Here is a 13752-nt window from a genome sequence, read left to right on the forward strand (position 1 = left end):
AGCGCCCTCCTCCTCAATGCAAGACCGAAGCCGGAAGTCACTCATTTTCATGGCGCGGGATTCAAAAAACTAAATAAATATAGCGATCGCTTCCACACACATCCAAGCGGTCCATATCATTCAGGGGCATAAAATACCGCGTGTATTATGAAATAAACATGCTTTTTCGTGTCACAGGCACTTTAAAGGGTTAAAATACAAAGCACACTTTGCTTTGCCTAGCTTAAAATGCCTATGAAAGCAAAAACCATGTTTTTTTTTCCATATTTTCCATGGTATTTTATGCTCCTGAATGAAATGGACCGATTGGATGTGTGCGGAAGCGATCGCTATATTTATTTAGTTTTTTGAATCCCACGCCCTGAAAATGAGTGCCTTCCGGCTTCAGTCTCGAGTTGAGAAAGAGGGCGTTGTGACATGTACGGTAGAAGAAGTCCTCTTCACTGTCCAGCTGTACTGTTGTATGAGAAGGACTAAGGATTCAGCTGATTTTGCGGATTAATTCGCTTATTTTTTGCATCACGACAGCCAAACGGCTGCAGAAATTTTTTTTCTGCAACAGGGAGAGGTGTGTGAGCCTTTTAGGGGTTTTAAAAGGTTCCCATTCACCGGTGGATATTGGCCAAAACAAGCCTGATAAATATCGATAAATAGCGAAATAGCGATTCACAAATATCCAAATTACGATTATTGAATTATACCAGGTAAAGCAGGAGTAAAACACAGTCAGCGCGGTCTTTAGGACGCAATGAGGAACGGAGCGAGAGTAAATATGTTCAACTCATGCCGCTAGATAAAAAAACAATCATACCTGACTGCGGCCGACAGCCGCTACAAACAACGCCCAGTTGCTAGTTGCTACAAACATACAGCTACAGTAGATATCATATATATGTAGAACCAAATGCAAAATGACAGACGACGTCAGTGTTAGAACATGTATTATTGAACAGAGATGCGAAATGACACTTTCCGGCGTAAGTAAACAGCCGCCATCTTAAAGCAGTAGACCTCTCTAGAAGGCTCTGTTGTAGCGAACCTAATTAACTTTTTATCTAAAATGCTCCTAAATCGGCAGAATCTTGTCTTGAATCTATCTTTCAATGATTAAATAGTTTTAAAACTTTGATCAAAGTAGACAGAAGGGAAATTATGGAATATCAGGAGCAATTTTAACAACTATAACAGTTGACATTAAATTATTGAATGTAGTTTAAAACTGCTGATACAGAATGGGGACGGGAGTTTTTTATTTACTGTTATTTTTGTATATTTGTTTACTGTTATATGTTAACTTGATACTGAAATTGTAGCTTGGTTTAGCCTGAGAGGATTTTTGAACAATTTTGGAACTAATGTGCAAAACATTAAAAAAAAAAAGGAGGGGGGTGCATTAATAATCGTTTTATAATCGAATCGGAGCCTCTGAATCGTAATCGTAATCGAATCGTTAGGTGCCCAAAGATTCCCAGCTCTAATTGGACTTACTAGGAAGTGAGTAAACATCGCGTTTTGTATTATGTCAAATACTGGGATCATTTTCATACGTAAGGTGGCTTGCATTTTGTGGCTGACATGCTCCTTGTCGACTCGGCCGACGACACTGGTGGCTTGTCGCACATCCCCCCGCCGGGAGAGCACTATACTCGGTTTACTGCCCTCTTCCCAGTGTTCTGTCAAATTTTCAACCCCATCAGAAATTGCAACTTTGTGTTAAAAATAGCCGCGAATACAGCGATTGCAAAGTAAACACTACAAACTTTCTTTAAATAAACGACTACTTACGTTTGTTCATTGATGGGTATGTAAAAAGCAGCAGGGGAACGATGAGCTCTAAATTGCTCGCCGCCGGGCAATCGACAACCCCACCGTCGTGTGAAATGATCCGGGGTAGATTTCGCTTCAAAGACTTTGAAACATCACTCGGTTTGGGTTAGCATGTTGGCTAGCTGTCACGCCTTTTGGTTTTTTTATTCTCCGAAACCGGGGAAGGGAAATGACAAAAGTCCAACTGACTACGGTGGCATAAAATATCGTTCGGGAGGTGCGACAGTAAAGGTGAAGTCGACACTTTTGACCATTATGGAGTAATTTTGCCATGTCGCACTGAATAAACGCATTCTTATTATTTCATATTCCATTTAGCACAAGACTGTTATTTGTCGTGACCATTAACTTAGCAATTGGAGAAAAATACTTGGATAAAAAGAATTTCCTGTATAAATATTGGAGAGACTGAAATAATGACATTTTGTGGGTCGCTTCGTCGCATTTTCCTCTTTCTGAATAATTCCCTCTCAATGGGCTGAATAGTAAAACAGATGAGACCATTCTCCTGCTGACCTCATCCACCTGCTGGGGACGCTATAGCCCTATAATGGTAGTCGTGTCTAACCGACAGATTAAAACAGGGGTCAGGTGATTCTAATTCACATATTAATGCTATTTAAGACTTTTTTTTCCTCCTGTCGTACGCACTTTAAATATGTGGCAGTACCTAATGAGGGCGCTCTCCTGCAGCAGCTCCCTACTCAAATTGAGCGGGATGTCTTCGCTGTCCACCACACCTCGAAGGAAGCGCAGCCATTTGGGCAGAATGTCAGTCGCTTTGGTCTGGATCAAAACCTTCCTGCTGTAGAGCGCCACACTGGAGCCCATCTCCCGGCTCACGTCAAACATGGAAGGCTTCTGCTCACACAAAGACACCATTAAAACCGGCCACGCTCTCACGTTCCTGAGCGGGAAATCCCTCACCGTTTCAGGTACGTAGAAGATGCTGCGGATGTTGAGTGGGGCGTCGGCTCGGTAGTGCAGGGTGTAGCGCGGTTTGTCGTACGCCTGCGCCACGTAGCGGTAAAACTCCTCGTGCTGCCAGTCGCTGATTTCTTTGGGCTCCATCATCCACAACGCCTGATCAGAAGGAAACACCGTTTCAAATTCAGAGCTTAAATTGTATGGATTGGATCGACGTCCAATCCTTTTCAAACAATAAATGAAGTGTGCAACCTGCAGGGTGTTGAGCCTGCGACCGTTGAGGAAAATGGGAAAGCTGACAAAGTTGCTGTACTTGGTCACCACGTCTGGAAGGACACCAGAGCAAATTATTAAGTGCCGTCTAAAGGGACGGACAGATGCCAAATGTACCTTTCACTCTGTCCTCAGAGGCAAACTCCTTGCAGTCGTCTTTGAGGTGCAGCACCATCTTTGTACCCGCCTGGACGCCGCTGGCTTCGGCAATCTCAAAGACCCCCGAGCTGAAATAGCCAAATTGGTTGTGGACTTTCTCCAAAATTGCTGAGCATTTTTGACCGCGGTGTCCGTCGAGTGCAACCCTTACCCGTCAGAAGACCACTTGTATCCGGGCGAGCCGGGTTCGGCCGACTGCGAGTAGACGTCTACGCGATCGGCGACCATGAAGGCCGAGTAGAAGCCCACGCCGAACTGTCCGATGATGGTGCTGCTGGCCTCCGCCTGGTTTTGCAGCGCGTCCAAAAAAGCCTACGTGGGATCACGGATGAGGAGTACTTGTGAGAACAAATTTATTAACTGCCACTGACGGCAGTAGACGTCCAATCGTCGTCAATGGCACTGAAACATGATCTTCAAGAGCTACCTTTGAACCCGAGCGTGCGATGGTTCCCAAGTTTGCAACAAGCTCCTCTTGGTTCATCCCTACTCCTGTATCCTGTGCAAAATGTACCAAAAAAAACAAAACTTTCATGTTTCATGTTCTGTTGATGTTCAACCGTTAGATGGCACTGTTTCACATAATATGACAGAAACGGACAAATGCCATGAGAGGGTATAACAAGCAAAGGATTGAACCTTTTCATTCAAAAACTGAGGTTTTTTTAAATCCTTACGGGCACTCATTGACGGCGCCAGACGTCTAATCCATTTTGACTGGGAGGGGCGAATGAATGTTCTTTCAGTGGCACTGAAACATGAGCATTCAGGGTCAGCCCTCCCTGTTTAAATGAATCGGACGCCTAATGCCGTCAACCAGTTCAATACAATGACTAAAAAAGTCTACTTTGGAGTTTTACATAACCAGTTTATTCATATTTGTATTCATTTTAAATATGTGGCTTTTTATTTTTCATTGTATTAATTTATGTAATTGGATGTATGGTTAAAAAAAATATTTGTACTGTATATAAAAATACGTTATACTAATGATTAATACTAAAAGTCTTTGTCATTGCTTTGACAATGAAATTGGATGTGCAACTACAGTTATTTACATATACAAGATAAAATGTGAAAATATAATAATTCATATATATGGCGGAAAACAGACAAGACTGAAAAAGCAGTTTCTGCTCTTGCACTCCTCTTTAAAATAAACTGCTGTATTTTAAGCCAAAACAACTGTTGTTTTTGATAGAACAATATGTCTATATGCTGCCATAGCAGATTCTTGGCGCATTAAACCCCTGAGCTATTTTAAATTTGTCCGTTTTACCCTGGAAACCCCCGTTTACAGACATCGCGCAACCGCTTTTGTTTCAACCCAGCCATAAAACAACGGTAATTATATTTATCATTCAAAATGTCTGTCATTTTTAGCTTAGAATCATTAATTGATGTCTAATATTTAATTTAAAAAAAAAAAAAAAAACGTTAAAAAATTATTTGTTCGCATATTTTAAATTTTTAAACAAATTACGTCACAATGAAAAAAAATTGTGTCTGTAAAAAAAGCCACAGACATCTACCTCATAACTATCGCTTAATTTTATTTTTTTTGTTTCTGTCGCATTTTCTCCGCTATGTTAGATGATAAATAAGGAATCCAAACAAAGAAAAACTGGAAGAAAAAACGTTTAAAAGGGTAAATATATGAAAAAGAACATCTCGACCACTCTTTGATGTCTGCGATTTCTGCATCGTGACCCTTGGTATATTACCATGTTTCACCCATAAAATCCCCCAAAAAATCCAGCTGTGGCCATTCACAGCTGTGTCTTGACACTCGGCGATACATGCTACATGGAGTTTTTGGATCGGAACAAGGTAAGTACGCGATAATATCTCGTTAAAGTCATGGCGTCTGTAATTCTGCTCTTGTGTGCTCTCACCTCCAGATAGGGTTTTGCTGTTTAAAAAACATTTTTTTTTAAATGCCCTCCTGTTCAAAAATGTTCTTCCCCCAGAAAATTTAGATTTTAAGCTTTCCAATGATGTATCACACATGCATATCGGACAATTTTGAAATTTGGCCAAATTTGGGGTCTCAGAGCGGAATTTCAAGTCACCGGAGTGTTTTCCGCCATATTAGGCTCGAGCGTTTACGTCACAGCAAGACAAGATCATGCGAGATTTGCGACAACGCAGCCATACTGGAAGCACGTCTGCATCACGGGACATTTAAACTTAACGGCAAATACAATTCAACTACGAGTGCCAAAGAGGGAAAAAAGTAAGGAAAATTTGCCTGTTCGATACAGAGACAAACTTGTTACCACGGCGAAGGGCAGATATGTGAGCAAACTTAAGGATGTCAACAATGTTGACCCTTACGAGCAAGCCAAACACAAATGGAATAAAGATGTCGACAAGCTTCCACCACTACGCGATACGGACATCATGCTGTATTTAGTGTTTGGTGTAAGTTACTACACTCATCAGCAATTCCGAAACTACAAATCGCTACAAAGCTACGAACAGTTTTGCTGCTGATGGGTGCAGGACCTGCACATTATGACCGCAGCAAACGGCAACACCATCGTTCTTGCAAAGGTAGGCAATGCGTGTTTACATTTTCATTTTCATGAACATCTGAATTTGTGCTTTGCTGAGCTGTGACAGTTAAGTGACAAATCAATGCTGTGTTTTAGAAAACAGATTTGTTGCAGACAATGTAGCCTGTGTACAAATTCTTTGCCACTATCTCACGGCAACATGTTACAGCTTTTTCACTTAGAAACGACAGGAATTACGTCTTATGAAGACAATGCACATGTATGCATGCTAGTTGTTTAGCTGTAGCTATAGCTAACAACAGGCCGACTTAGAGCATAAAGTTACTGAAATTTGCGTAGACAAACGAAATTAACTTACCGGAGTGGAAGTGCATAGAGCAAACTCTGTGTGTAACTGGAGAATCAAACGTTATGCCCTTCCTTCTGATCGAGACCACCCATGCCATTCTTCGACGTTTGGTAAGTTCAGATATGAGCTTTCCCTCGCCTTTTCTCCATGTAGGGATCCGGAAGAAACTCAATGGGGTTCCGTCGAGCTGTACATTCTCCTTTCTATTCGATCGGTTGTTGCAATTCTTTTCCGAACAATAATTTCCAATCATTTTTAAAGAGCGACCTGAGTCGAAATGCCTCACTGTTTATGTTTCCCGGAGTTCTAACACCGAACTTCCTGCTTCCAACATGGCGATAAGGGCAGAAACCTCGCGAGTGCCACGTCATACGCTCGAGCCTAATACAAGATAAAATATAATAATAATACATATATATATATTAGGGCTGTCAAAATTATCGCGTTAACGCGCGGTAATTAATTTTTTTAATTAATCACGTTAATATTAGGGCTGTCAAAATTATCGCGTTAACGGGCGTTAATTAATTTTTAAAATTAATCACGTTAAAATATTTGACGCAATTAACGCTTGCAATGAATGACCCGCTGGCATATTGCCTCAAACATTACAATGAGGCCGTTTATGGACATTAAGACTGAAGAAAATGCCACCGGCCGCTTGGGGGCAGCGCCGTTCCATATTCATGTTATGTCTTCTAAACGTGGGAGAATTACCGTAGTTTTCAGACTATAAGTCGCGGTTTTTTTCATATTTTGGCTGGGGGTGCGACTTATACTCAGGAGCGACTTATGTGTGGAATTATTAACACATTATGATATAATTTCACATGTTATTTTGGTGTTTTGCAGTGACACTGATGGTTTTGTAAAGTTGTTAGCATGTTCTTATGCTATAGTTATCTGAATAACTCTTTATAGCTATGGCCACGTTCGCGTTCTGCCTTTGGCAGTGTATGTTCAATTGTATTATTGACTTTTTTATCTTGAAATGGATGCATTTAGTTTGTGGCGCTTTCACGCCCACATGAGGGCGCACTCGCACTTGTTTATGTGATGAAGAGTGCTCACACGCCAGAAGAAGACGGACAGCTACGTAGCTCTGAGTGAGTAAGTGAGTGAGTGTGGGCGAGTTAGCAAAAGAGCATAGACGGCTGCGAACCTACTTTCATTGTTTATGCTTTTAAATCATCTCTACAGAGGCAACGCCTGCGTGTATCATCTTTTCTGTTGTTGTTGTGTGTTTTCCACCCGCGATCGGATACTTAGAGCCAGTTGTGTGGTTGTTTGAACGATGTGCTAATGATAGCGAACGCATGCTAACTTGTTACTTATTACTAATAGTACCTATGTATCATTTGTTTACGTTGATGCAAACCTGTTTTCTATCGAGGACCAAATTGATTCAGCAAATTATACGGACGTCCAGCATTGTCTTTTGGGAGTTCGCTGTATAGCCAGGGCCGAGCCGTAATGTAGGACAGTATATTCACATTTCGTTGTTCATACACTGTACACTGTATATTTATTTAGCATGTTGTTCTCTATTGTATTTTTATATTAAATTGACTTTCAAGATGACATGTCTGTTCTATGTGTTTGATTTTATCAAGTAAATTCCCCCCAAAAATTCGACTTATACTCCGGTGCGACTTGTATATGTTTTTTTTCTCTTCGTTGGGCATTTTATGGCTGGATCGACTTATACTCAGGAGCGACTTGTAGTCCGAAAAATACGGTAGTAGTTGTGAGACGTTTATGCTGTATTCACAATGCAATGCAAATTGCTATTTGTGCGCCACACATATTTCGGTAAGTTTTCTTTCTTTTAGTGGCAATTATGTGTCTCTTGTTTTATTTTGGGTAAGATATGTACAGATACAGTATATGTTATACAGTAAAGGCGAGTGGATACAGGCGTTCTTTGGACCGCGCCGTTTATTGGCATAAGCTTCTCCTTCACAACAAACATAAGTATCGTTTAGTGAAAGCACAACAAAAATAATATTCCTATCTCTCAAAAAAAAAAAATGTTCTCAAAAAGAAAAGCACTTCAGTCTATAGTAATGAGGCCCTATTCTGACACACAGTTAAACAACAATGCAAAATAAACTGGCATTCCATATCAGTTTAGCTATGCAAAATACACGTAAAACTTTTCACTCTATTTTTATTATTGTTATTTTTATTCTTCTAATTATTATATTAACTCTACTTTTGATTGAAAATTTTACAAATTTTATTAAAACGAAAACATGAAGAGGGGTTTTAATATAAAATTACCCTAACTTGTAACTATAACATTTATCGTTTAAGAACTACAAGTCTTTCTATCGGTGGATCACTTTAACAGAAAGAATGTTAATAATGCCATTTGTGGATTTATTGTTACAATAAACAAATACAGTACTGATGTTGTATGTTGTATGTATATATCCGTCGTGTGTCTTATCTTTCCAACAACAATTTACATAAAAATATGGCATATTTTAGAGATGGTTTGAATTGCGATTAATTACGATTAATTAATTTTTAAGCTGTAATTAACTCGATTAAAAATTTTAATCGTTTGACAGCCCTAGTTAAAATATTTGACGCTGTTAACGCACATGTCCCGCTCAGAAAGTATTCTGCCTTTTGGTAAGTTTTACAGCAAGGCTTTTTGTGCTGTCCAACAGCGAACTCTTGTGGTCGCTTTGCGACATGGTTTATTGTTTTCTTGCCAGTTCATTATGGCTGCACGACGTCTCGGGCTGATAATGTTGTGCTTATATGATCCTTGGACAAGATTTGTCCGTAAGTATGGATGTTGCAAAGAATGTACATATTATGTTAGTTAGCGAAATGTTATATTTTTTGTATGAGACGCTTTTTGTTTAGGTTTAGTGAACCTGTATAGCGTGCTAAGCTAACGTTGTTGTTAATGCAATGCTTGTGTACTTTCTTTTTTGTGGTTTTACGACGGTCTAAAGAGGACAATGGTTTGAGACCATTTTATTAATAAATCAGATAAAAAAGGAAGAAGTCTGATTATTAAGGCGTCGTTCACGAGCTGTCTAGCTTTGGAAAAAGTAGACGCTTCGGAGTGAGGACAGCATAGACAGATTTAAATGACAGTAGAGTGAAATGCCCACTACAGTCCTTTTGTACCGTATGTTGAATGTATATATCTTATCTTTCCATTCCAACAATTTATTTTACAGAATATATATATAATTTATAGAAAAATATGGCATATTTTATAGATGGTTTGAATTGCGATTAATTGCGATTAATTACGATTAATTAATTTTTAAGCTGTAATTAACTCGATTAAATATTTTAATCGTTTGACAGCCCTTATATATATATATATATATATATATATACACTCACCGGCCACTTTATTAGGTACACCTGTCCAACTGCTCGTTAACACTTAATTTCTAATCAGCCAATCACATGGCGCCAACTCAGTGACTTTAGGTATGTAGACATGGTTTAAGACAATCTCCTGCAGTTCAAACCGAGCATCAGTATGGGGAAGAAAGGTGATTTGAGTGACTTTGAACGTGGCATGGTTGTTGGTGCCAGAAGGGCTGGTCTGAGTATTTCAGAAACTGCTGATCTACTGGGATTTTCACGCACAACCATCTCTAGGGTTTACAGAGAATGGTCCGAAAAAGAAAAAATATCCAGTGAGCGGCAGTTCTGTGGGCGGAAATGCCTTGTTGATGCCAGAGGTCGGAGGAGAATGGCCAGACTGGTTCGAGCTGATAGAAAGGCAACAGTGACTCAAATAACCACCCGTTACAACCAAGGTAGGCAGAAGAGCATCTCTGAACGCACAGTACGTCGAACTTTGAGGCAGATGGGCTACAGCAGCAGAAGACCACGCAGGTGCCACTCCTTTCAGCTAAGAACAGGAAACTGAGGCTACAATTTGCACAAGCTCATCGAAATTGGACAAAAGACGATTGGAAAAATGTTGCCTGGTCTGATGAGTCTCGATTTCTGCTGCGACATTCGGATGGTAGGGTCAGAATTTGGCGTCAAAAACATGAAACCATGGCTCCATCCTGCCTTGTATCAACGGTTCAGGCTGGTGGTGGTGGTGGTGTAATGGGGTGGGGAATATTTTCTTGGCACTGTTTGGCCCCCTTGGAACGCCACAGCCTACCTGAGTATTGTTGCTGACCATGTCCATCCCTTTATGACCACAATGTACCCAACTTCTGATGGCTACTTTCAGCAGGATAATGCGCCATGTCATAAAGCTGGAATCATCTCAGACTGGTTTTTTGAACATGACAATGAGTTCACTGTACTCAAATGGCCTCCACAGTCACCAGATCTCAATCCAATAGAGCATCTTTGGGATGTGGTGGAACGGGAGATTCGCATCATGGATGTGCAGCCGACAAATCTGCACCAACTGTGTGATGCCATCATGTCAATATGGACCAAACTCTGAGGATCTATCTATACCACGAAGAATTGAGGCAGTTCTGAAGGCAAAAGGGTGTCCAACCCGTTACTAGTATGGTGTACCTAATAAAGTGGCCGGTGAATGTATATTCACAATATACATATATTACGGCAGCCTTTTGCTGCCAAACCAAAAAAAGTCCAGTATGACGTTTTTACATGGTAATTACTAACAATAAATAATATTACCATGATACTTGCTAATATTTAAGTTTATTTAATGACCAAAAATAGTCACTTGCTCTATAAAGGGTGGAAGGTGTTAAGTGTTAACTTTTAAACAACAATTCACCATAGCAAATAACCACGGTCCCTGGAAGGGTAGACTCTCACTTTTAAAGATAAAGAATTTTCAAATGGCCAATTGTGCTCCCACCTGTATGGTGAAGGTGCCCTTGGCAGCGTCCGTCTGCAGGTGGATCTCCATGGGAGCCGTCTGGCCGCCTGCGGTTATCAGTTTGTGTCGCAGTTTCTCCAGTGCATCGCTGCCGTTGGAGATGAGCTCCCTGATGAAAACCTAAGAGAGAAATAGGAATATTTTGCACATTTCGGTGGAGCAAGTTCTTTGCTCGTAGCATTTATGGTTAATAAAAATAAATAAATAAATAAATAAATAAATAAAACACACACACAACTCCCCGAGACAGCCAAGCCAAAAATAAAATTAATACATTTTGTTGCATTGTAAAGGTTGGAATCATATAAAGAGGTGGTAGAACTAAAGGAACACAAAAAATATGATGCATTTTCTTTTTTTTCTTTTTTGTTTGTTGAATCTGATCGTTAAACATGAGTATAAACGCAATTTACCTCCTTCTCTGAGTAAAGGGACCTGGCAACAATGTCCAGAAGTTTCTTGGTCTCTGCCTGAAATTCATGTTTGGAGAAGCTTCCTGAAAGAATCAGAAAAGGAGACTTTTTTTTCACCTTTTTCTTTTTCTTTTTTATAAACCCTAAATAACAACAGACATGCCAATTCCAGCACCTTGCACGCTCTCAGAATCGCTGATGATAGTATGCAAAGGCTCTTCCTCGGTCTCCTTCTCCGCCTCCTGCGTGCTGTAGAAAGACTGTCGCTGGAGCCCAAGGAACGTCTGCTGAGGACCCCACAGTTTGGGCCGACTGCTCCACTTTTGCTGTTTTTCAACCTGCTGATCTACAAAATGGAAAGGCAACCTAAAGGCTTCTAGTTCTTAATGGACAATTCACTGTAACCCTACTGTATTCAATCATTATAACTAGGCACTTGCGAAAATCCACTCCTTAGCTACAAAATGGCATCCCCGGATTTGTCCCCTTTTTGTGATTCCAGCACCGCATGCCCTCTTGTGGCAAGTCTTGAAACTATTGTCCCAGAAACTATTGTTTACTCCAAAATCAAGGTCAGGGTTGAAGCTGACTACATGGCAGATACACCAATGCTAATTTCAAGAACAATGAAGTAAGTTAAGGTCACTTATTAAAGATCTGAATAATCGGGACTTTTCAAAGTGATAATGGATGATGTAAAATTAGATATGGTGGAAAACACAGACAAGACAGAAAAGCTGTTTCTGCTCTTGCACTCCTCTTTAAAAGAAACTGCTGTATTTTAAGCCAAAAGAACTGTTGTGTTTGATAGAACAATATGTCCATATGCTGCCATAGCAGATTCATAGCGCATTAAGCCCCCGAACTATTTTTAATTTGCCCGTTTTACCCTGGAAACCCACGTTTACAGACGTCGTGCAACCGTTTTGGTTTCAACCCAGCCATGAAAACAAGGCAAGTAATTATATTTATTATTCAAAATGTCATTTTTGGCTTAGAATCAATTATATCAAACACACGACGTGCTGACAACTTTGTTTTTTATTAACACACGGCGCTAACAACACTTCCTCAACCTGTGGCTCTCGGCAGGCTGTGTCTCTCTCACTGCTGCATCACATGAACAAAACAACATCACCGTTGCGTTCGCTTCAGGGTGCCTAGGAAAACATCCAATCAGAATATTACACATGGAACGCCATAGCAGAAGCTATGAGGGGAAGTTTTCATTTGCCTAAATGCTTAAGTTATTAAATGCAATTTTATTTTTTTCTTGAAAAAGACATTTTATATCTGCTGTGTTTCTGTGCGGTATTAATATTGTTGTCTTTTACTTAAAAGAGGCATGCTTTATTGTTTTTAGTTGTGATTTCTTAAAAAGTATTTTTAAGAGTAAACATTTATCGCGTTTAAATGGGTGTACTTGATCTATTATTATACACTGTATTCTCGCTGTGTTAATGTAAATTGTAGTGATGTTACGCTCGAAGCAGACGCCCGACAAGTGTCGAGCGCTCACAGCAACAAGTATTCTGATACGTTGTACTGATGTCTCGCTTCATTCAGTGGAAAAACACCTGGCCACGGAAGCAAAGCGTTGTGATGTCACACGCGTGTCGGCCGTGACCGTGGACGTGTCACTCAGGTAGCGAGGGGTTGAGTCAGTCAATTTGGTTCAGTCAAACTCACAATGCTTATAAAAAGGGGATATATCCCTCAAAATGTTGTGGGTTATGAGGAGAGCTTTTGCGCGCATTACATCATATTGAGAACGAGGGAGAGTAAAGTGAAATTAGATCAGATTACACATTAGATAAATTTGCAAATGCACATAGTATAGGCATTCATTGACACACTATACACTGATTTATATAATACGCACACACACACAAGTTACTTTTTATGTCTGTCAGTTAGTCAGTTTTTGTGTTTGTTTTTGTGTCTGTCTGTTTGTCAGTTTTTGTGTTTGTTTGTCTATCTGCCAGTTTGGATATGTGTTCGTGCCATGTGAGAATATTCTCAAAAGCTGGAGCGGTCATTAGCAAAAAGAGGAACCGGCTGAAACCAAATGCTGCTGAGATGATTTTGTTTTTAAATAAAAATGTGTGAAACAGCCAAATCCCCATCCCAGTGTCACTAGCATTCTATACATCTACATCTAAGAGTTCCCTATTCCACAAGCATTTCTGTTTTTCATTTAAAAGTAACAAAGCAGCTTTTTTTCCCTTCATTATCATTATTATTATTTTTTTTAATTAATCTGAGGAAGAATAAAGAATAAATTTCATGCTAGGGGTCGAACCCACTACTGCTTGCACACTAGGCAAAGTATGTAACCACCATACGACCCACATATTTAGTTGCTCAGATGACACTTGGTTATATGAAAGTTCAATATATTTTTGTCCAACAGATGTCATC

At 40.0% G+C, this 13752-nt stretch overlaps 1 protein-coding gene across 1 annotated transcript in view; it reads right to left on the reverse strand.

Moving 5' to 3' along the window:
• trap1 (TNF receptor-associated protein 1) overlaps nucleotides 1–13752 on the reverse strand; it is a 35353-nt gene that overhangs the window by 19167 nt on the left and 2434 nt on the right. Inside the window, exons 2-10 of the mRNA XM_057817116.1 lie at nucleotides 11507–11677; nucleotides 11332–11414; nucleotides 10898–11038; nucleotides 3614–3685; nucleotides 3338–3498; nucleotides 3145–3254; nucleotides 3007–3080; nucleotides 2755–2910; nucleotides 2498–2688 (exon numbers count right to left, since the gene is read on the reverse strand). Of these exons, the coding sequence (XP_057673099.1) occupies nucleotides 2498–2688; nucleotides 2755–2910; nucleotides 3007–3080; nucleotides 3145–3254; nucleotides 3338–3498; nucleotides 3614–3685; nucleotides 10898–11038; nucleotides 11332–11414; nucleotides 11507–11677 (1159 nt within the window). The remainder of the gene's footprint in view (nucleotides 1–2497; nucleotides 2689–2754; nucleotides 2911–3006; nucleotides 3081–3144; nucleotides 3255–3337; nucleotides 3499–3613; nucleotides 3686–10897; nucleotides 11039–11331; nucleotides 11415–11506; nucleotides 11678–13752) is intronic.

This window comes from Corythoichthys intestinalis, chromosome 16 (assembly GCF_030265065.1).
Source record: "Corythoichthys intestinalis isolate RoL2023-P3 chromosome 16, ASM3026506v1, whole genome shotgun sequence".
NCBI lineage: Eukaryota > Metazoa > Chordata > Actinopteri > Syngnathiformes > Syngnathidae > Corythoichthys > Corythoichthys intestinalis.